The sequence below is a fragment of the Bos mutus genome, chromosome 4 (assembly GCF_027580195.1).
Source record: "Bos mutus isolate GX-2022 chromosome 4, NWIPB_WYAK_1.1, whole genome shotgun sequence".
NCBI classification, from domain to species: Eukaryota; Metazoa; Chordata; class Mammalia; order Artiodactyla; family Bovidae; genus Bos; species Bos mutus.
Window position 1 is genome coordinate 40,285,731 of NC_091620.1, and position 17,731 is coordinate 40,303,461.

Sequence of the window (17,731 nt, forward strand, 5' to 3'; positions counted from 1 at the left end):
AATTCGACTCTTAAAGTGAAATGCCCTCCCCTTGGACCTTCCCAAGGTTGAACTCCTTTTTGTCACTTGAGTGTCAACTGTAAAAACATTGCCCAGAAGGGTCTTCTGTTCTGCCTGCCCCTTGCAAGGTACGAGTCTCCACCCCGACTCTCGCCCCAGCACACCATCTGTCTTAGTGGACTCGGAGCACCTGCTGTGCTGTCTCATTGTTGATGTCCCTCCCCATGTTTGGTGTATTTCTCCTCTGGCTAGAATGTGGGCTCCACGAAGGCCTAGACCTGACTGGTCTTGGCAAACACTGCCCCCTCCGGACCTAGACAGTGTCTGACTGATGACAGACTCTCAAAAAGATACAAGGAATTTTTGAAATGCAAATGAAGATTATACATCATGTACCCAATGGAGTAAGACTTGAAGCACATCGCACCAGGGTTCTGATCAGAATAGTCGGGGACACTGGAGGCACTCAGGTGCCTCCAACTGCTCATCAACTGTCTCTCTATATCATCAATTTTGGGAATGTGAAAGGCACAAATTATGCTCGAAACATCATTAAAGATAAAACATAAAGGCTACATAAAAATGCATTTCATAGCATTATATGCTGTGTAATATATATCCTGTATATTAAATATGAAGTAAACTGCACATTTGATCAAAAGAGTCAACCTGTGCGGTCAGAGTCTTTGAACTAAGCTGGAATCACAGACGCTGGTGGAGGGGGAAGGGAAGTGATGATGTTCCTTATTTAAAGGGGAAAAACAGGACTGGGGAAGGAAATCTGAAATCTCGTCAAATTCAAATGCAGGCTTATTTCACAAAAGCCAACAGAAAAAAGAGTTGGTGTCTGTTTCCTAGGATGCTTCGTGCACACTTCTCTGCTCCTCTCTAAACCAGGAGACAGGCTCCCCTTTGATCCCACTCACAAGTCAGGAGCATAATCAGGATGCAGATTTGGGTCCCCCCAGTGGATGAGTAAACACCCAGCTTCTTAGAGTGAGCTTCCTCTGACCTACACAATGCCCACTGATTAGCCCTGCAGCCCCCCACAGAGAGAACTCATGAGTACCCCCCCCTCCCACCCCCGCCATCTCCCTTAAGACTCTTTCTGTCCAGGCTGGATTGCGGGCTTATCCCACTTCTGGAAGTCTTTGTTCTCATTTTCTCCCAGTGGCATTAGCTACTAGATTTCCCAGATGAATTTCACTTTGTTATTCCTGGGCCCTTTCCCCAACCTTGCCGTGGGCCCTTTGCACAACACCTCTGGCTCCACTGATGTCAGAGGATTTGAGTTTTTCAATAAAGTAAAACTTCAGGTTTTTAAATTTTTTATTGTGGATCTTATATTCTGAAGTTAAAACATGTCTTAATACAGAGCATTCTTAATTCATTGGCAATGAAGTTGCACTTATTTCCCAGTGTTTAGGGTTTGTACTTTGAGACCAAGATGCCATGATTATGAGGGTTATCTAATACAGAAAAGCTCAGCAGCTGGAGAACAAGTAGATATCATTTTGTTGTCTTCGAAAGAAAATTTAACACACGGCACTGGGGAAGCAGTAGCATGTCCTTGAGGAACACAGGACGAGGAGTCAGCCAAAGAAGTCAGGAGGGTCTGAGGATGAAATTGCACACGGGCAAATCAGAAGGAGGAAGTGAATTAAATCCAGGACAAATTCTGGGCTGGTGATGGGAAACACAGTTACCCAAAGATCTGCTTAAATATGCAAACGCCATGAAATAAGTCTTAGGGCTTGCCCTGGACTCATGCAGCAGCAGATCAGCTTCTAGGAAGCCTGCGGGCTTGCACCTCTACAGCCTGTCTCCTGTCACTCTCTGACGTGAGCTCCACTCCCCAGCCCCCTAGTTCTCAGGTCCTCACGAGCGTCAGTTTTTCCTTTGGCCTTTATATCTTCGCAAATATCTCTCTACCTCTACCACAAATATTTATTCAAGTACAGCTTTCTCCAGGAAGCCTTCCCAACTCATCAAGTCTGGGTAAGGTATGTGTGTGTTTTCTACTCTTCAGGGACTCTGTATCTATCTTTTATTATACATCCTTTTACCGACTTTCAGCAAGGGCTTATCTACTTGTTTTATTGTCCCACTGGCCTAAAGCTCCACAGAAGCAACGACCTTGTTCTTTCTGTCCAACACAGGTTAGCACTTAAGAGACATTTGGTAAGCATGATTAACTAGCAAATGACTGACAGGTGAACCGAAAACACAAACAGCTAAATGAGTCCAGAACTTTCTTCATGTTGTTCTAACAGGAAGAAACTCATCAAAAACTTTGGCTGATAAAAAGCCAGGAGACACCCCCACCCCAGCCCACAAAGAAGGGAAGATATTAGGAAAATGAAAACAATGCGTTTTAGGAGAGACCCAAAGTATGGACCCACATGTAAAAGCTCAAAGGATTGAAAGTTGGATACTTTTCAAAGAGTTCTGCAAGAATCCAAACTCTATCAGAACATAAGAAGGACAGAGCCATAAAATGCCAGATCGGCAACCCCATATTAAAGCAAACTGTGCAAGGCACAAAGAAAAATCCAGCCCTTTTACTAAGTGAGATGAAGATACAGCACAAATTTATAGGTACAAGATCAAGAAAGCTAAAGCAGAGCAGGAGATGCAGCTTTCAAGAGACATCAAAGGTAACATTCTTTAATTATACAAGAAAAAGGAGGAGGGGGCCAAGGATAATGTTGCCTCTGTTAGAAAATGGGCTAGGAAGCTGTGAGCAGATGGCTATGAAATGGCAGGAGCTGCTGTGTTTCTCATGCTTTTTCTCAAGGAAGGAGGGAGCGACAGAGGAGGAAAAGAAACTATATGCAACTAAGAATACTGCCACTGGTGCTGGGTGTTGGGTGGGTAACCAAATTAGAAAAGGAACGGAATTCCATGGAATATTTAAACAATTGGATTCATGATCCCAATCAATTTGTCGATGGAGGATCCCACTACCAGGAATTACACACATACTTCCACACTAGTAAGTTGGAAAGATGTTACTGAAACCGTGAATTGCCTTAGAGGTTACTGAAGATAAGAGAAATCACTGAAATTTATTAAAGGGCAAAACAAATACCATGCTCACCTTAACCACAGGAAGAATACCTACCTGTTTGATTTTAGATGGATACACAGGAGATCTCCTATGCAAATCCCATGGTGTTTAAAATGAATTGGTCCTCATCTAACTCTGAGTAAAGTGTCAATTTCCTCCAAAAAACCACAATGCACGTTGTCTGAGCATCCTGGCAGTTCTAAATGTGCTGCAGGTATGTGGAAGCAAATACTCTTGATGTTTTGCAAATGAACATCTTATAAATGAATTAATGTGTCATAAACACTTTAAACCTTGCCTATGTTCAGAGAGGATGGGGTGGGGAGTACGTTTGAATCAGAGGTTGACTATAGTGAGTAAATTATAAAATGGAAGCAGAAGCATCCATTTCTTCTGTTTGCTGAGGAGCTACCTCTGACCAGCAAGCTCTGGATCAACTTCATCTCCAATGTTGACAGGCCAAGCAATGAACAGCTCACTCCTTCTCTGTATTAACAAGCCCTCTCGGTCCTGCCTAGGAACTCTGGTGGATAGAAGAACAAAGCACTGCCCCAGACATCACCTTATTCTAAAGAAGATCAGGCCAACATACACGGACAACCCAAGCTGTGATGCGTTTCAGGGTCTTACATGGACTAGGGGTGCGGGGTAGGAAAAGATCCTTGTGAGATGGGACTTAAGGAAGCCTTTCAAAGGAAGTGCATCATTAGACTGAAGACTGCATAGCATTTGAAGGTGAAGAGAACAGGCAAGAATTATTCTGAGATGACAAGAGCCTGAGCGGGGCAGCCTGAGCAGTGGGCCAAGGGAGCCAGACTTGCCTGCAGGGGGCACTGTTAGGGCAACAGAGAGAGACAGGGCCAGGCCAAAACAATAAGCCAACTGCTTCTCTCTAGAGCATGGTCTCCCTTTGTCTTGCCTTTCCATTCCTCTCCTAGAGGAATGGGCTTCAAGCTTCTCCCTGGTCCCCTCTAATAAGTATGTCCCCTAAATTCAACGGATAAAATCAATAGCTCTTTCTCCAAAGGTCACAGAGCTTCTCTTCCATCGACTTCCAGTCTCACTCACTGTTTCCCAAGACTCATGTGTAGAGTCACAGTCATGTCAAAGATTCAGTGGGGAGTAGAATCTGGAGCCTCCTAAAAATGATTCCGAAATTTCACCACTTTCTGCAGGGTTGCTTGCAGTGTGCTGCTGCTGCTGCTGCTAAGTCGCTTCAGTCGTGTCCGACTCTGTGAGACCCCATAGACGGCAGCCCACGAGGCTCCCCCATCCCCAGGATTCTCCAGGCAAGAAGACTGGAGTGGGTTGCCATTTCCTTCTCCAATGCATGAAAGTGAAAAGTGAAAGTGAAGTCACTCAGTCATGTCTGACTCAGAGACCCCATAGACTTCGGCCCACCAGGCTCCTCTGTCCATTGGATTTTCCAGGAAAGAGTGCTGGAGTGGGGTGCCATTGCCTTCTGTGTAGCTCTATTTTTAAAAAAGTCTGTGAACATGCGATCACTATTTCTGGTGTTAAAACATTTACCTCCAAGCTGCTGAAAGAAACCTTGGATCATTACACTGAACTTCTAAGAGAAGGACAGGAACAAGCAGGGAGCTTTTCTTAAGCTCACAAATAAGTTTTGCAAAGCTTCCTAGACTTATCTGCATCTTCCCACTCCAGGTCCTCCCATGATTCAAGTCGACTAGCTCAAGATGCAAGACAGGCAGCAAAGCCCCCAGACTAGGACCCAACATCAGGCTTTCTGGTGAAACCCTCCAGTTTTCGGGGGGTTGTGGTGGGGAGGGAGGGAGGAACAATCACAACATTCCTGATTGGTTTCCCAACTGTTCTCCAAAGATGGAAACGACAGCCTGGATGAGAAGAGAACTGTGCACCCGGGGAGCTGTCACTGTCTCTGCAGTTTGGTCAACACCAAACTGTTCATTTGTGCCTCGTAGGCATCTTTGTCTTTCACAGCCTCCAGATGACACTCCGAGAGTAAAAGAAATGTGAGCAGGTGCGTCTATTAAATATGTAAAATACACCTCTTCCCGTCTCCTCACTTAGAAGACGGATCTCTAAAGGGTGTGGAAAGTCACCTAACATAAAGACAGACAGGTAGAAAAAATATCTTCCGTGCCTTTTTTTTTTTTTAGCATACAAGAATGCAAGTGGGCTCAGCACATCAGCTTTCTGCAGAAGATAAATGCTAGCCAATTAAAAATTCAGTTTCTTTTCTTTAAGCTAATTCCTCAGGTTTTTGCTAATTAGCAACTAATAGTTCTGTCATCTGAGCTGGGAAACATAAGGAAGAATACCAGCGGTATGTTTTCAATCAAAGCATTTACATGGAGGAATGAATCATAGTTTCCAGGAGGAATAACTGCTTGGGAGCAGTTGGGGGCATAAAGAAAGCAGTCTTCACACAACTATAAAACTGGAAAAGAGACCTGAAATTTTAGAAAAGGGGGCATCTTTCTAAACCCTCCCCACCATAACAAAACCAGCGGGGGACCTGTATGACATGATGGTGATTCCAAGAAACTCCCCACCAAGAGCCCAGCAGGGATAGTTAAAAAACTGCACACCACAGTCCAGAAGACAATGCAACACATGTTTTCTGTAACAGGGAAGCAAATAAAAGTTAAGTGTCGGCCAGGGTACAGGAATGCTTTAACTATTATGTCACCTGCCTTGTCAGTTTATAAAAAAAGAAATGCATGGTGGTAAGTGAAAGCCAGGAGTGATGGTGGTTTGGCATATCTGGCTGCAGATGAAGCAGGAGCAGAATAAAATCTTTGCTGAGAAATCTTTGGGCTGGAGATGGGGGTCATCATCCTGACTCCAGGACATGCAGGTCAGATTCCCCAAATCTGGTCCCTCCCATGCCCTGCCCAATTACAAAGCACGAGTGATCCCACAGCAGCCAGCCTGTCAGCACCACTCCAAGTCTGAGCCACGCGGCTGGAACATCTACTTTCTTGCCTTGATATACACCGCTTCCACAGCTACCCTTGGCGAGAGAAAGCCCCCAGTGCCCTCTGTGAGGATTTTATTCCAAACACATGTTGCAAATGTTTGAAGTGCCCGCTATCCTGGGGTTTTCTCTTTTTCTTTTTTCTAAAAGTCAAACCCACAAAACCCAAAATACTTTGAATCCCGCCTAAGTGCAATTTGTGAAGATGCAACATTGCCTACCCAAGTATAACAGAGCCTTATGCAATAAAAATTTTACAGATGTCCTTCTGAGGGGAAAAACGATTTTCCTTTTTCCGGTCTTACAGGAAGCCTGCCCACACATTAGAAATACAAAGTTAGTATATATAGAAGCACAAATTAGGCATCTTGGAACGTCTGCGTTTTCCAACCACAGAGAAACGCAGGAATACTGTGAGAGTTCACAAGCCCAGCTACACTGGATTAGAGAAATCTTTCCCTCCAAGGGTCTAGTGGGGCTGGCAGATGACTCAAGGGAAAAGAGAGTGACCTAAAAAGATGTCTCTGAACCTTTAGCTACCGAAGGTCCACAATCAGTTTGTGTGCTTGACAAGGCTGCCGACGGAGACAAGGTAAAGAAACTTGGCCAAACTTTTACATCTCACTTGAAAAAAAGGGCACTTTTCTCACACGCTAAAAGATTTTTGGAAGATGTGTCAATTTCAGCTTCCCATCTGTCATTTACCTGGATAATTTAAATCCATGTCAGATAGGTATTATTACAAAGTACCTAAAAAAGCACTCATTATACTGGTAGAAGATTAAGTAATCCAACTGGGTTCTAAAAAAATAGAGTCATGTCCTACTGACTTCTTGGAGCTTAGTTTAGGACACCTTTCCATCATTTACCATGAACACCTAAATAATATACCTTTCACTTTTCCACAGGCATTAAGCTTGTATTTATTATATAAAACACTTTCTGGTAGGAATTTTAAATGTTAAAACTACTCCAACTCATGTAAAAGGTTTAAAAGTTCTCTGCTCCTCAAATAGGAAAAAATGACAGTCCATCCTTTAAGATTCAGCGAGAAAGACTTCTGATTAGAAGACTGCAGCACCCCATGCTAACCCCACACTCTTTCCCTAAGAAAAGATTTTTTTTACAATTCACTCCATCTCATCTCTAATCTGTGTTTAGAGAAGACACTGACCTTGGGGAATCAGAAAGGCAGATCTGACAGAGAAAGGCCAGTCTACACTGAACCAAACACAATTGCAATTCTGACAAGACACCTTGGTTTGGAGAGTGAACTTATCACATACAGGTGGTGGTGGGGATGATGCTGCTGCTGCTCATGATGACGAAGATGGAACAGGAAGAAGAGGAAGAAGCAGGAGAAGGAAAACGAGGCAGAGAATAGAGAGAATCCCTAATGATTCAGATGCATTCAACACTAGCCAGAGGTTGTACAAAATATTGGTATTTTATTGGCACTGTCTCACTTAATTGTCACAAGGACACTGTGGGGCTGGCAGTCTCATAACACTCCCATTCAACAGCTGAAAAGGGATCCTCAGAGGGATCTTAGAGGACAAGCCCACTTGGCGACAGTCACGAGGTCAGTATGTGGCAAGGCTGGAACATGAGTGCCCCGGTTGCTGAGCCAATCTCCAGGACTCCACGTCCATATGATGGATGTAACAATAGCATTTATTCATGCCCAACTGAGTGAGTACCTTGGAATGCTGCTGCTGCTGCTGCTAAGTCGCTTCAGTCGTGTCCGACTCTGTGCGACCCCATACACTGCAGCCCACCAGACTCCTCTGTCCCTGGGATTCTCCAGGCAAGAATACTGGAGTGGGCTGCCATTTCCTTCTCCAATGCATGAAAGTGAAAAGTGAAAGTGAAGTCGCTCAGTCGTGCCCGACTCTTAGCGACTCCATGGACTGGAGCCTACCAGGCTCCTCCATCCATGAGATTTTCCAGGCAAGAGTACTGGAATAGGTTGCCATTGCCTTCTTCAACCTTGGAATGGTGGGGCAGAAAAACATTTGCCATTTGGTGACAGACAGCCTACCTCACTTGTAAATTATCCAATGATTTTATAGTGGCTTGAACAATACCATGGGAAACGCTGAAGCACAACCAACCTATAGGTTCGATGTCTCTTCAACAGAGTGACAAGCAATGGTTCCAAGAGCCATCAAGAGTTTTCCAGCGCCCTGTGCTAGTTCATACTCCCACTGGATGTTGGAGAAGGAGGTCACACACAAGCAGGGACAAGGGTCCCAGGTGTGCAGAGATCCCAGCCCCTCAAGGGATGAGGAGAGGACTCAATGGGCAAACCGTTAGAACAAATGGGCCGAGAGCAAGCTGCAGGCTGAACAGCACAGAGAAAGTTAACGGTCATCTGCCTACTTCGATCAGCTGTCCTGAGCAATTAACTATTCACTAATTAGTGGGCATCTGGAATGAAAAACAAAAGATAAATATGAAACAGGGCAAGTCTGTGTTCCCACCCAAGGGCACAAACGATGCAGGGCATGTATGGCTGATAATCTAGACTTCATCCTTTTTCAAAAGTAAGCATACTCTCAGGGAATATTAATATAGGTAAGGAGCATGTAGAGTCCCTCATATTTTCTGCATGGATGAGATCTAATAGAGACCCATCCACAAAAATACATTGTAAAAAACTCAGACATGGGCTTGGAGAAAAACTCTACTGACAACTATTGTAAACTCTCATGCCAAAAATAAAGGAAAAATAAAATGAAATAAACCTCTAACGAGGAAAGATTATACATCTATAGTCACACACACTATACATCCTCATTTCTGTAACTGTAGAAGTTAACAACTGTAGCCACAGGGCTGAGAAGCACTTTTTAAACAGAAAAGTTGCAGGCTTTTTGAAAAACTAACAAGAAGCCATCGAACCTTTTCCTCTATGCCTCTGACCACTTAAAAAAAAATTCTCCCTCCACTGAAAAAAAGTAATGTATCTTCCATCTTTACCAACAATATAATATGGTTGGGGAGGAGGGGGTAGCAGTTGCTGAGACTTAAGGTTGTGTGAAGCACTTTGATCTGCGCCCTGATGAGGGAACATTCCCCTCTGCTTCAAGCCAACTAATGAAGGGATGAAATTAGCTTTTATCCTGGGCACTTTCTTGAACCAAAAAACATGCACTAATCAGCTGTCCTCACTCATCAGTCATCTGGCTAATGACCTTTTGCCTTAAAACACTAAAATTTCTGAATGATGTGGAAAATGGAAAACACAAACCAGTCCCCCTCTGTGGCACACGATGGATCATCTGGAATTGGAGCCGGGAAGGTTAAACAGCAGGTCTGTATCCTGGCAAGGTGATAAATCTGTAATCAAGAGCTGCACGCTTGGGCATCTCAATATGAACTTCATTACTCCACCACCGAATTATATATTTTAACTAGAACCAGGCCGGAAACAAGCTCAACCATTATATAGTTTCTTTTGCATTCTGCAACCATCCTGTGGGTGTGTTCACCATCCTAGTTCATTTCTTAAACTTTCTGAGTGTGAGAAGAGGAGCTTACGAGGTCTCCAGTCTATGAATTCCAGAAGAAAGTAGAATACACAGAAAAATCTTCCACAGGAAGGAATTTGGCCCTGGTTGGTTAAAAGAGGTTTGTTTGTTCCTCAACAATAAAGCAAATATATATATATATATATATATTTTTTTTTTTTAACAAGGGGAATATCTGCCATTAAAGACATCTGCTAATGCCTCCCACTTTAATAACTCCCCCTCCTCAACCGATTTTACTCCAGCAGGGTCTACTTGGGTGGAGGAAACCTGGTTTCAGTTCCCAGGAAAGGTCTGTGTGGATTAGCCACAGACGGACACCTTCCTGACAGCCGCCTCCCAGCCCTGGAGGTCCAAGTTGCTTAGAGATGGAAAGAAATGGTTTCCCTAAAAAGAAGGAACAGGATGTGGGAGAAGTTAAGATGTAGACAGTAAATTAAACATTTGCATAAAATAGTACAAGACAAGTAACTCTTTAAGTGCACATGCACACACACACAGCCTGCCGTGGCTCCTGCAGCAAGTGCCACAGACTGGGGGCGACTTACGATAGTGAGGCTCCATGTAGCCATTCCTGGGGTCCATAGCAAACACAGCCCCGCGGTAGGGGACAGAGGGCTCGGCCAGGTGGGGCAAGGACCCATGGATCTCCTTCTTGATCAGCGAGGCCCTCTCGTCGCTGGATGTTGAAGGCTCCTCGCTGATCTTGCTGAGCCCCGGGGCAATCTGTGGCTGCATAGTGACTGCGTTTCTTCTCTCTCTGTGATAGGTCTGTCCAGGACTTTCATCCTCTGAAGACAGAAGGGAAATGAAAACTCTGTGAGCACTTTGAGGAGACATTCAAAAACCATCATCAGTTGGGGCTCCCTGTCCATCCATCTCCCCGCCTCCAAAAGAAGCCTATTTCTCATTCTTGGCAACTGTGAAAGCTAGCCATGACTGGAGGGTCTCAAGCCAAAATTGTTTATGAATGAGAGTCCAGGATACAAATTGAAGGAGGAAGGGGAGCAGGAAATGAGCCTATTGCATTGAGATGTCAGCAAATTCTCATTCCCGGCTTCCAGCCGAATCTGCCCGTGAGGTTTCCCATCAGGGACCTGCCAGTATCCCTGCAGGGCCTGAGGAGCTGGAGATTTTGCCAGACTAAGGCTATGGATTGCCAGCTTCTCCTGGCCTGAGGAAGCCAGGCCTGCAGTGATCCAGGAGGCAAGGGACCCCTGTTCCTCAGAGGAAGACCTGTTAGAAAGCAAAACTTATCCTTGTGATTTTATTAAGTCAGGTGTGTGATCCACTGAGAGATGAAACAGTGCCAGACATGGGACCGAAAACCCACAGGTTCCAAGGGATAAAGATGGCAATCATGAACACCTACAGTGCCCCTTACAGGACACTTCCTGCTTCGGCCCACAGAGCGGAGCTGAGCGCTGAGAGGAAAATGGGGATAGAGCGTGGGTGTGGAGGGCGTCAGCTACACTGATCTACATCCACACTCCGGTGGGCTCCAGACATCGTTTCAAACATGTAAGAAACGGCTTGATGAAATTCAAGCTCCCTCATACTTCTGTTCCCTTTCATCTGTAAGAACTTTCCATCGGTCCACTACAGTTCTCTGCAAATGTGATTGGACGGCCTTTCCGATAACAGCAGATCAAAGACCCGTGGCATAAAATCAAACCAAACTGGCTTTCAGAACCCACAACAAGTGGACCGATTCATTTGTAAGAATCATACGTGCACTCTCAATTATGCCCACACAAGCTCTGTGTTTAATCCACAGACTGTGCTCTGGCAGATAAATGCTGATGGAAACAAACAAAGCTGTTAGGACACTGCTTAGACACCTCATTTGAAAGCTATTTCTCATTCCTGATCCTAAAAACAAAACAAAAACAAAAAAACCATAAGTGGATATAAACAATAATACTGTTGTACTATTTAGTTGAACAGATCTTGAACTCATCTAATCTTCACACACAAACTTCTCTTCAAAATATCAAAAAAAAAACCAGAGGTATGTCTAGCTAGGTAGACATACTCTCTTAAAGACATACTCTCTTAAACTTCTCTTAAAAAAAAAAAAAAACAGAAAAAAAGTATGCTTTAGCAATTTCATAGCTCTTTTGACAAATTTAGAAAAATAACTATGAACATGAACTAGTGTGAAAATACAAACTCAAGTAACAACAACTCTTTTGGGATGACTAATACTTTGAACTACCTAAAGCCAGTAGCAATTCTCATTTTCCTGCCTATGTTTGGGACCTGAAAAAATAAGCAGTGTATGTTTCTTTTTTTTTTTTTTTTTTACCTAGCAAATGACTTTCAAAACCAAATAGGCAATGAGGTATGTTCTGGACTTTACAGTGATTTTGCTGACTACTGCTGGGTAACTGTGAAACATTATTTTAGCACTATTTTGTGCAGATCCCCACCCTCAAATCTTGTAATGATGGGATAAATTATGAGTTTAATCTATCAAGTAACTACTAAAAAAGAAAATGGTCACATTTTCACACACTGATCTTTCCAAAAGCAATTCCAACCATGCTTTTGCTAGTTTAAAAACAAACTACAAAAACAACAACAACAAAAAATTCGACATTTTAATTTCTCTTTCTAATACTTTTAGGCCCTAATCCACACTCAGACTTCATTAGCAGTAAAGTTGCAAGCTGCAGAATGAAGGTTCTCAGTGATGTAAAGATGGAAGGATGTTAAAAACACTCAAAACTCATAGTCGGTTTATAAACATTCCCACCATGGCCAAAGTCATATTTTCCACTAAGGTGTGCCTGCACAACTTCCAATTTCAACTTTGCACTAAGGTGTAAATTCTGTAGAATGGACCTGCATTTGGAAAGCCAGACAGCTCATACCAAGAGGGACTGTGACATGCAATAGCATTCTCTGGGAAAGATGAATAACCAAGCCCTACTAATCTGTTCCAGGTTTAAAACAGGATTCCCTTGACTTAATCTTCCTAGAAGAAATTAACTTTTCTTCTCTTAAAACTGCATCCCTACAATAGAGTGAGTTTCTTAGACACGATGTCTTTACAGACAAGCATTTGAATCCAACCTCACGAATAACTGAATAATGGGCATGGACTAATCACAGCCCTCCCACCTTCTCCCCCACCTTGTGGGAGAAAGACGCAGTTAGGGGGAGGCGGGTAAGTGGAAACGGGCGGGTCTTTTTAGCTAAAAATTAATTTCTTCATAACAGTTAACACAATATGTGTGAATATCAAATTAGAACAAGAAATCAGCAAAGTTCAAACACTTAATACTGAAAAAAAATGAACTAATTCTCTTAGTAAAACGCAGGCCAGGATTTTTTTCACGTGGAAACTTTCATCAGACTTACTCTTATATGAGTCAGGACTCCCACATTTTCACCTACTCTACCTCTCCAGAAAATTCCAGCAGGTGATTATTTCCTGAAGTTTATCTCCTATACTGAGTTGATTCTGAGGGGCATACAGGATGAAACCTTGACAGTACACACCCCCAGAATACAAACAGCTATGAGGCTTGAAAGCGTACTCTCTACAGTGAAAGGGAAACTTTCCAAGCCATATTCCTGCCTGCTCTTATAAATTTAGCAACCACTCTAGCAAGCCAAGAAGACGAGAGCTGTCTAATCTTGCTCAGTCGAGCTGAGTTGTTCAATAAAGTTGGAGAGTCAGCGCAGACAGGCTACGCCAGGCCAAATTATTGACAGAAACATACTGTCCACCATGGCAACAAGCAGAAGTCAGCTGCAAAAATGTAAGCAAACAGCCCAGTCCTCCAGAAGCATCTGCCAGTGGAGTTGAACAGCCAAACACAGGGCGACTGTTCGTGCCTCTCGGTTCAGCAGCTGCAGGCTGGGAGGGTCAGACTGAGACATGCAAGTCTCTAAAAAAATTCAAGAGAAAAACTGTTTTCAAAACTGTCATCAGGATCCCACTTTGGATCCCCTGCCTTCTGCAGATCTGTGCTCCAGTGGAAATCAGGGAATTCCCACCCACTGCAGGGAGGGCTGCCCCCACGTTGCATTTCAGAAGCTGTCTCAGGTTTTTCCAAACTCATCCAAAGGCAACCCATACTGCATCAGACGTGCTTGGTGCCATAAACTCTCACAACTCAAGAGCGGATTCATCACCAGCATTGCTTAGATCATTTACAGGGAAGGTTTCCAGGAAGTCATCATGTGGTGAGAAGCAGGACTCAACACACACACACACACACACACACACACACACACCTGTGCATTTGTTCCCAAATTCTTGATTGATTTCTTCTCCTGGAGACCCAGGACACAAGTGCTCTTTTGCATTGGACTGGACAGAAAAGTTTCAGATGACTGTTTCCATGGAAAGGTAAAACCCTGCACCCCATCACCAACCAGGAACACTTCCTGTCCCCCTGACCAAATCAGTGGGTGAGGATCTTGTGATACAAGTGCTCACCTCTTTGAAATGAACGTGGATTTCAAGCCGTCCCCTGCAATCCCGTTTTAAAAGAATCACACCTCTCTTCCCCCCAAGACACAGAAGACACAGAGCGAAAGTGAACAGACGGATACTTACAACTCAGTCCCAGGCTCTGGCTAGCTACTTTCTGCAAACTTCTCTTTCTGCTGGGCTTTCTCTAGCAGTGCAGACCTGCTAGGAACATTCTCGGTGTCTCCCTGCCTCCCTGCACCCTGGCCCTCTCCCTCTCCCAGGCAGTGCTTGCTCCCATTAGAGGAATTAAAAGTGGTTGGAGCCATGCTAAATTTAACAAGCTCATTAGTATTCTTTCTGAGTGCTTCCGAGTGAACTCTCTCTATTCAAGGCACTCTCTCCAGCAGAAGGGTCAGGCTGGCTAATCATTAAATCAAACTAATGTCACCCTATCACAATCAGCCCCAGAGAAGGAGGGTTTATTATTTCAGTTTATGCTAAATAAACGGTTTTACAAACGGTCCCCAAGCAAGGTCAACAGCAGCTTCAATTACAAGACAAACTTAACAAGAGTTGCAATAAACCAAGGACCCCGTATTGACTTAAGAACAGGCTCGACGCCACATATGGCCACTAGCGGGGTTGTACAGGAATGCATATTGGAAAATAAAGGAAGAGGGGGCGCTTCTTTCTTTGCCAGAATTTGCCACTGCACAGCGACTGTTCATTCACCTCTCTGCAACCAGCTAGCCGCTCAGCTCAATTCACTCCACACAAAGGCTGGAGCCCAGACCTCAATGGACCGAGTGAAACACGTTCAGAACTAGGCTCTCTATTGTGACTGAATTTCTTAACATCTTTTCAAAAAGCGGAGAATGCCTTGAGGCTAAAGGAAGAAACAGGCTAATGGTGAATTGGGAATTCAGAGCAAATTTCAGAGCCCTTTCCTCCTAGCTTTTGAGGTTGAAAGCAAGCTCTTTCCTTTCAAGTTTCAAAGTCCTTTTTCCTCCCGCAGTGTCACAGAAGGATTTGAAAAGAAGGTAATTGTGCTCGCAGTCTCCCTGATCAGAGCTTACGTCCTATTTCTGGTATTTCGGAATACTTCTTGCAATAATAGTGCATATAGCTCAATCCCTTAACCGGCCTGCACTCTGCAATTGCTCATTAAATGAACAATTGCGGGTATAAAATGCCTTTTATGTTCAAGGTCTGGATATAAGATAAGCATTCTAGGACTCTAAATTTGGTTTACTAAGGAAACTCTCCATCATTAAATTACAAAACTGAAGTCAGAATATCAGGCTTTCCCAGAAAAGTGGCACTCAAATTTCGGTGAGCCCAAAAGGCAGGGCGGCTGGGGGGAGGGGTGGAGGCCACAAAATGTTAAGGAGGAAAAAAAAAGAAGGAGTGGATACTCAGATTTCAAACAGAATAGGATTCAAACAAGAAAATAATATTTCCGTGTTTAATAAGGTCTGAGTTTGTGAAACCTCATCATTTCCAAACTGAATGATATCATCAAGTCATCTACAAATGGATCAAAACACAGGTGTGAGCCTCAATCAACACGCGGAGGGCTATTCCTGACCCCTCACCGGCAAACGTCAATCCCCTTTCTTAAGAAAAGAAATAATCCGTTTCTGCCACAGACCGCTTTATTATTTGTATCTTCTCACTTGCTCCTCACCAGAACCCGAGGTTACAGCCAGACAAGGCATTAGGGCCAGTTTCCTGATCAAAACTATGCAAACATGTCCCTTATACGTGATGTAAGAGGAATCCTAATCACGCCTTCGATAGGCCACCAAGTCCTGTTAACATGAGAAGAGGTCTGCTCCCAGGCAGGTTTGGTGAATGATACCTGTGGCTTGTGTGCAATCTCAGCCTCCACCCCCACAACCATCAGTTAAAGGAAGGGAGGAGAGTAATTACATTTCGATGATCTGACATTTTCAAATCCTTGATACTCTCCAAATAAGTTTTTGTCAACAAACAACCACTTCTGGGAAAAACCCAGAAGGCCCCAGGGACAAATCCATGATAGGACATCCAACTTCAGGGTCTTAGTACCCTGGAGCATCTTATCCCCACAGGTGTGAGGACAGGCGCATGCCTTACACAGGCTGTGTGTGCGCGCGCACACACACACACACTCACTCGCGCACACACATACTGTCGCACGCTGAGGCTCGACCAATGGCATCTGTGTTACTGCAGGTTTTAGTGTGCTCCCACAAGCCTGGAGCCCCACCTTCCTCTCGTCTACGGAAGAAACAGAACATCATTTTCTGCTTTTCCCCCAGGAAATTGCTTGGCTGTGTTTGGAAAGAGCATTATTTCATGTTTTCTTATTATGCATTGGTTGCATCTTGTCAGCTTTTATTTCTGTGGTTATTTACTTTCTGATGTTCTTTGAATAAAAAAACCAATGGAACCCAATGCCTCGCCTCCTTGTTTCAGAATTTTCTCTAAGACTTTGCCCAAAGAGAGATCAGAAACGAAAGAGAAGAGGCTAAGTACATTCACAAGGTTTGTAGAATTATGCCAGAAAGTGGGGGGCGGGGGGCGGAGGTAGTGTCTGTAGTTTTTAGAAGCAGAATCTTGACCCTTTCCATCCTGACTGCAGAGATGCCTAAGCCAGAAGCTGCTCCCTGGAATCTTAGAGTCTGGCTTCCAAAGGGAGGAGCAAACAATGCCTTCTCTAAGAACATTTCCAATGCCCTTGGGGTCAGACATCGCCCTTGTGCGGCTACACATACATCTCCCATTGACAATGACTGATGACAGAGGGAGTGGCCCAGATGGATCCGAGAGCGCTCCCTGCTTTGTCTGCAACCTTTAAACCGACTGCAGGGCCTGCTACTCGAGAGGGCAGCCGGGGGATTTGAAGCTTTGGAGAAATTCAAGTGGCAATCCTTTCTCAAAGATCATGGGCTCAAGCATTAACGGGTAGCTCTCTCTGACTCCTTCCATCAACGAGGAGATCGAAAGGGGAAAGCAGAGAAGTAGAAAACGGCCTCCATCCCAGCAGTAGGAGTACCACAATTTTTTTTTTTTTTTTTAACATTTCTAGAGTTCTTTTTGCCAAAGAACAAAACATAGTCTGGACTGACCCACCAGTATCCCACCAGCCCTTCACCAGAAACTATTTGCTCCCAAGAACAGGACTAAACCCAAGGCAATTTCTGGCCTCACTCCCTACTACTCAGCTTCCAGAGCTTCACAGAGCTTTAAAAGGGGCTCCTGGGATAGAAAGAGTGGAGAGAGAGTAAGACAAGAATTTAGATAAACTGAAGGGCAAACCTGACACTGCCGGGAGTTCCCGGGAGCAGGGAGCTCCCAAGGTCTGGAGCAAGCAGCCTCTTGCCTTTTCAAAAATAAGGGCTCCTTGTCATCTGGAAAATCAGGGGTCAATCACACAAGCTTCATGTCTGAGGCCTCACCAGGCATGCCCTATAGGGTTTACATCCTCTTGCCTCGCCTCTCTCTGAACCCACACCAATCAGAGGTCCACACCCCTGCCCACCTCGGGAAGGATGCTTCTGGGTGTTAACACTATGACTTGGCCCAGCACAAACCCAACCTTACTAACCAGTTTTCAAAGTTTTAGACAAAGCAGTAGCCAAACCCCACCTGTACCTGGGAAGACGAAAAAAACAACAACAACAAACAACAAAACAGGCCCCTGAGGGCCCGGCAGGCCGTCCTGTAAAACGGAGATCTTCCTAATTTTC

At 44.3% G+C, this 17,731-nt stretch overlaps 1 protein-coding gene across 5 annotated transcripts in view; it reads right to left on the minus strand.

Annotated features, from left to right (window-relative positions):
* The window catches only part of GLI3 (GLI family zinc finger 3), a 319,343-nt gene that overhangs the window by 204,516 nt on the left and 97,096 nt on the right, over positions 1 to 17,731 (minus strand). For all 5 annotated transcript variants that reach the window (XM_070369350.1, XM_070369351.1, XM_070369353.1 and 2 more), the window contains one exon: positions 10,117 to 10,359. In XM_070369350.1, the coding sequence (XP_070225451.1) occupies positions 10,117 to 10,359 (243 nt within the window). The remainder of the gene's footprint in view (positions 1 to 10,116; positions 10,360 to 17,731) is intronic.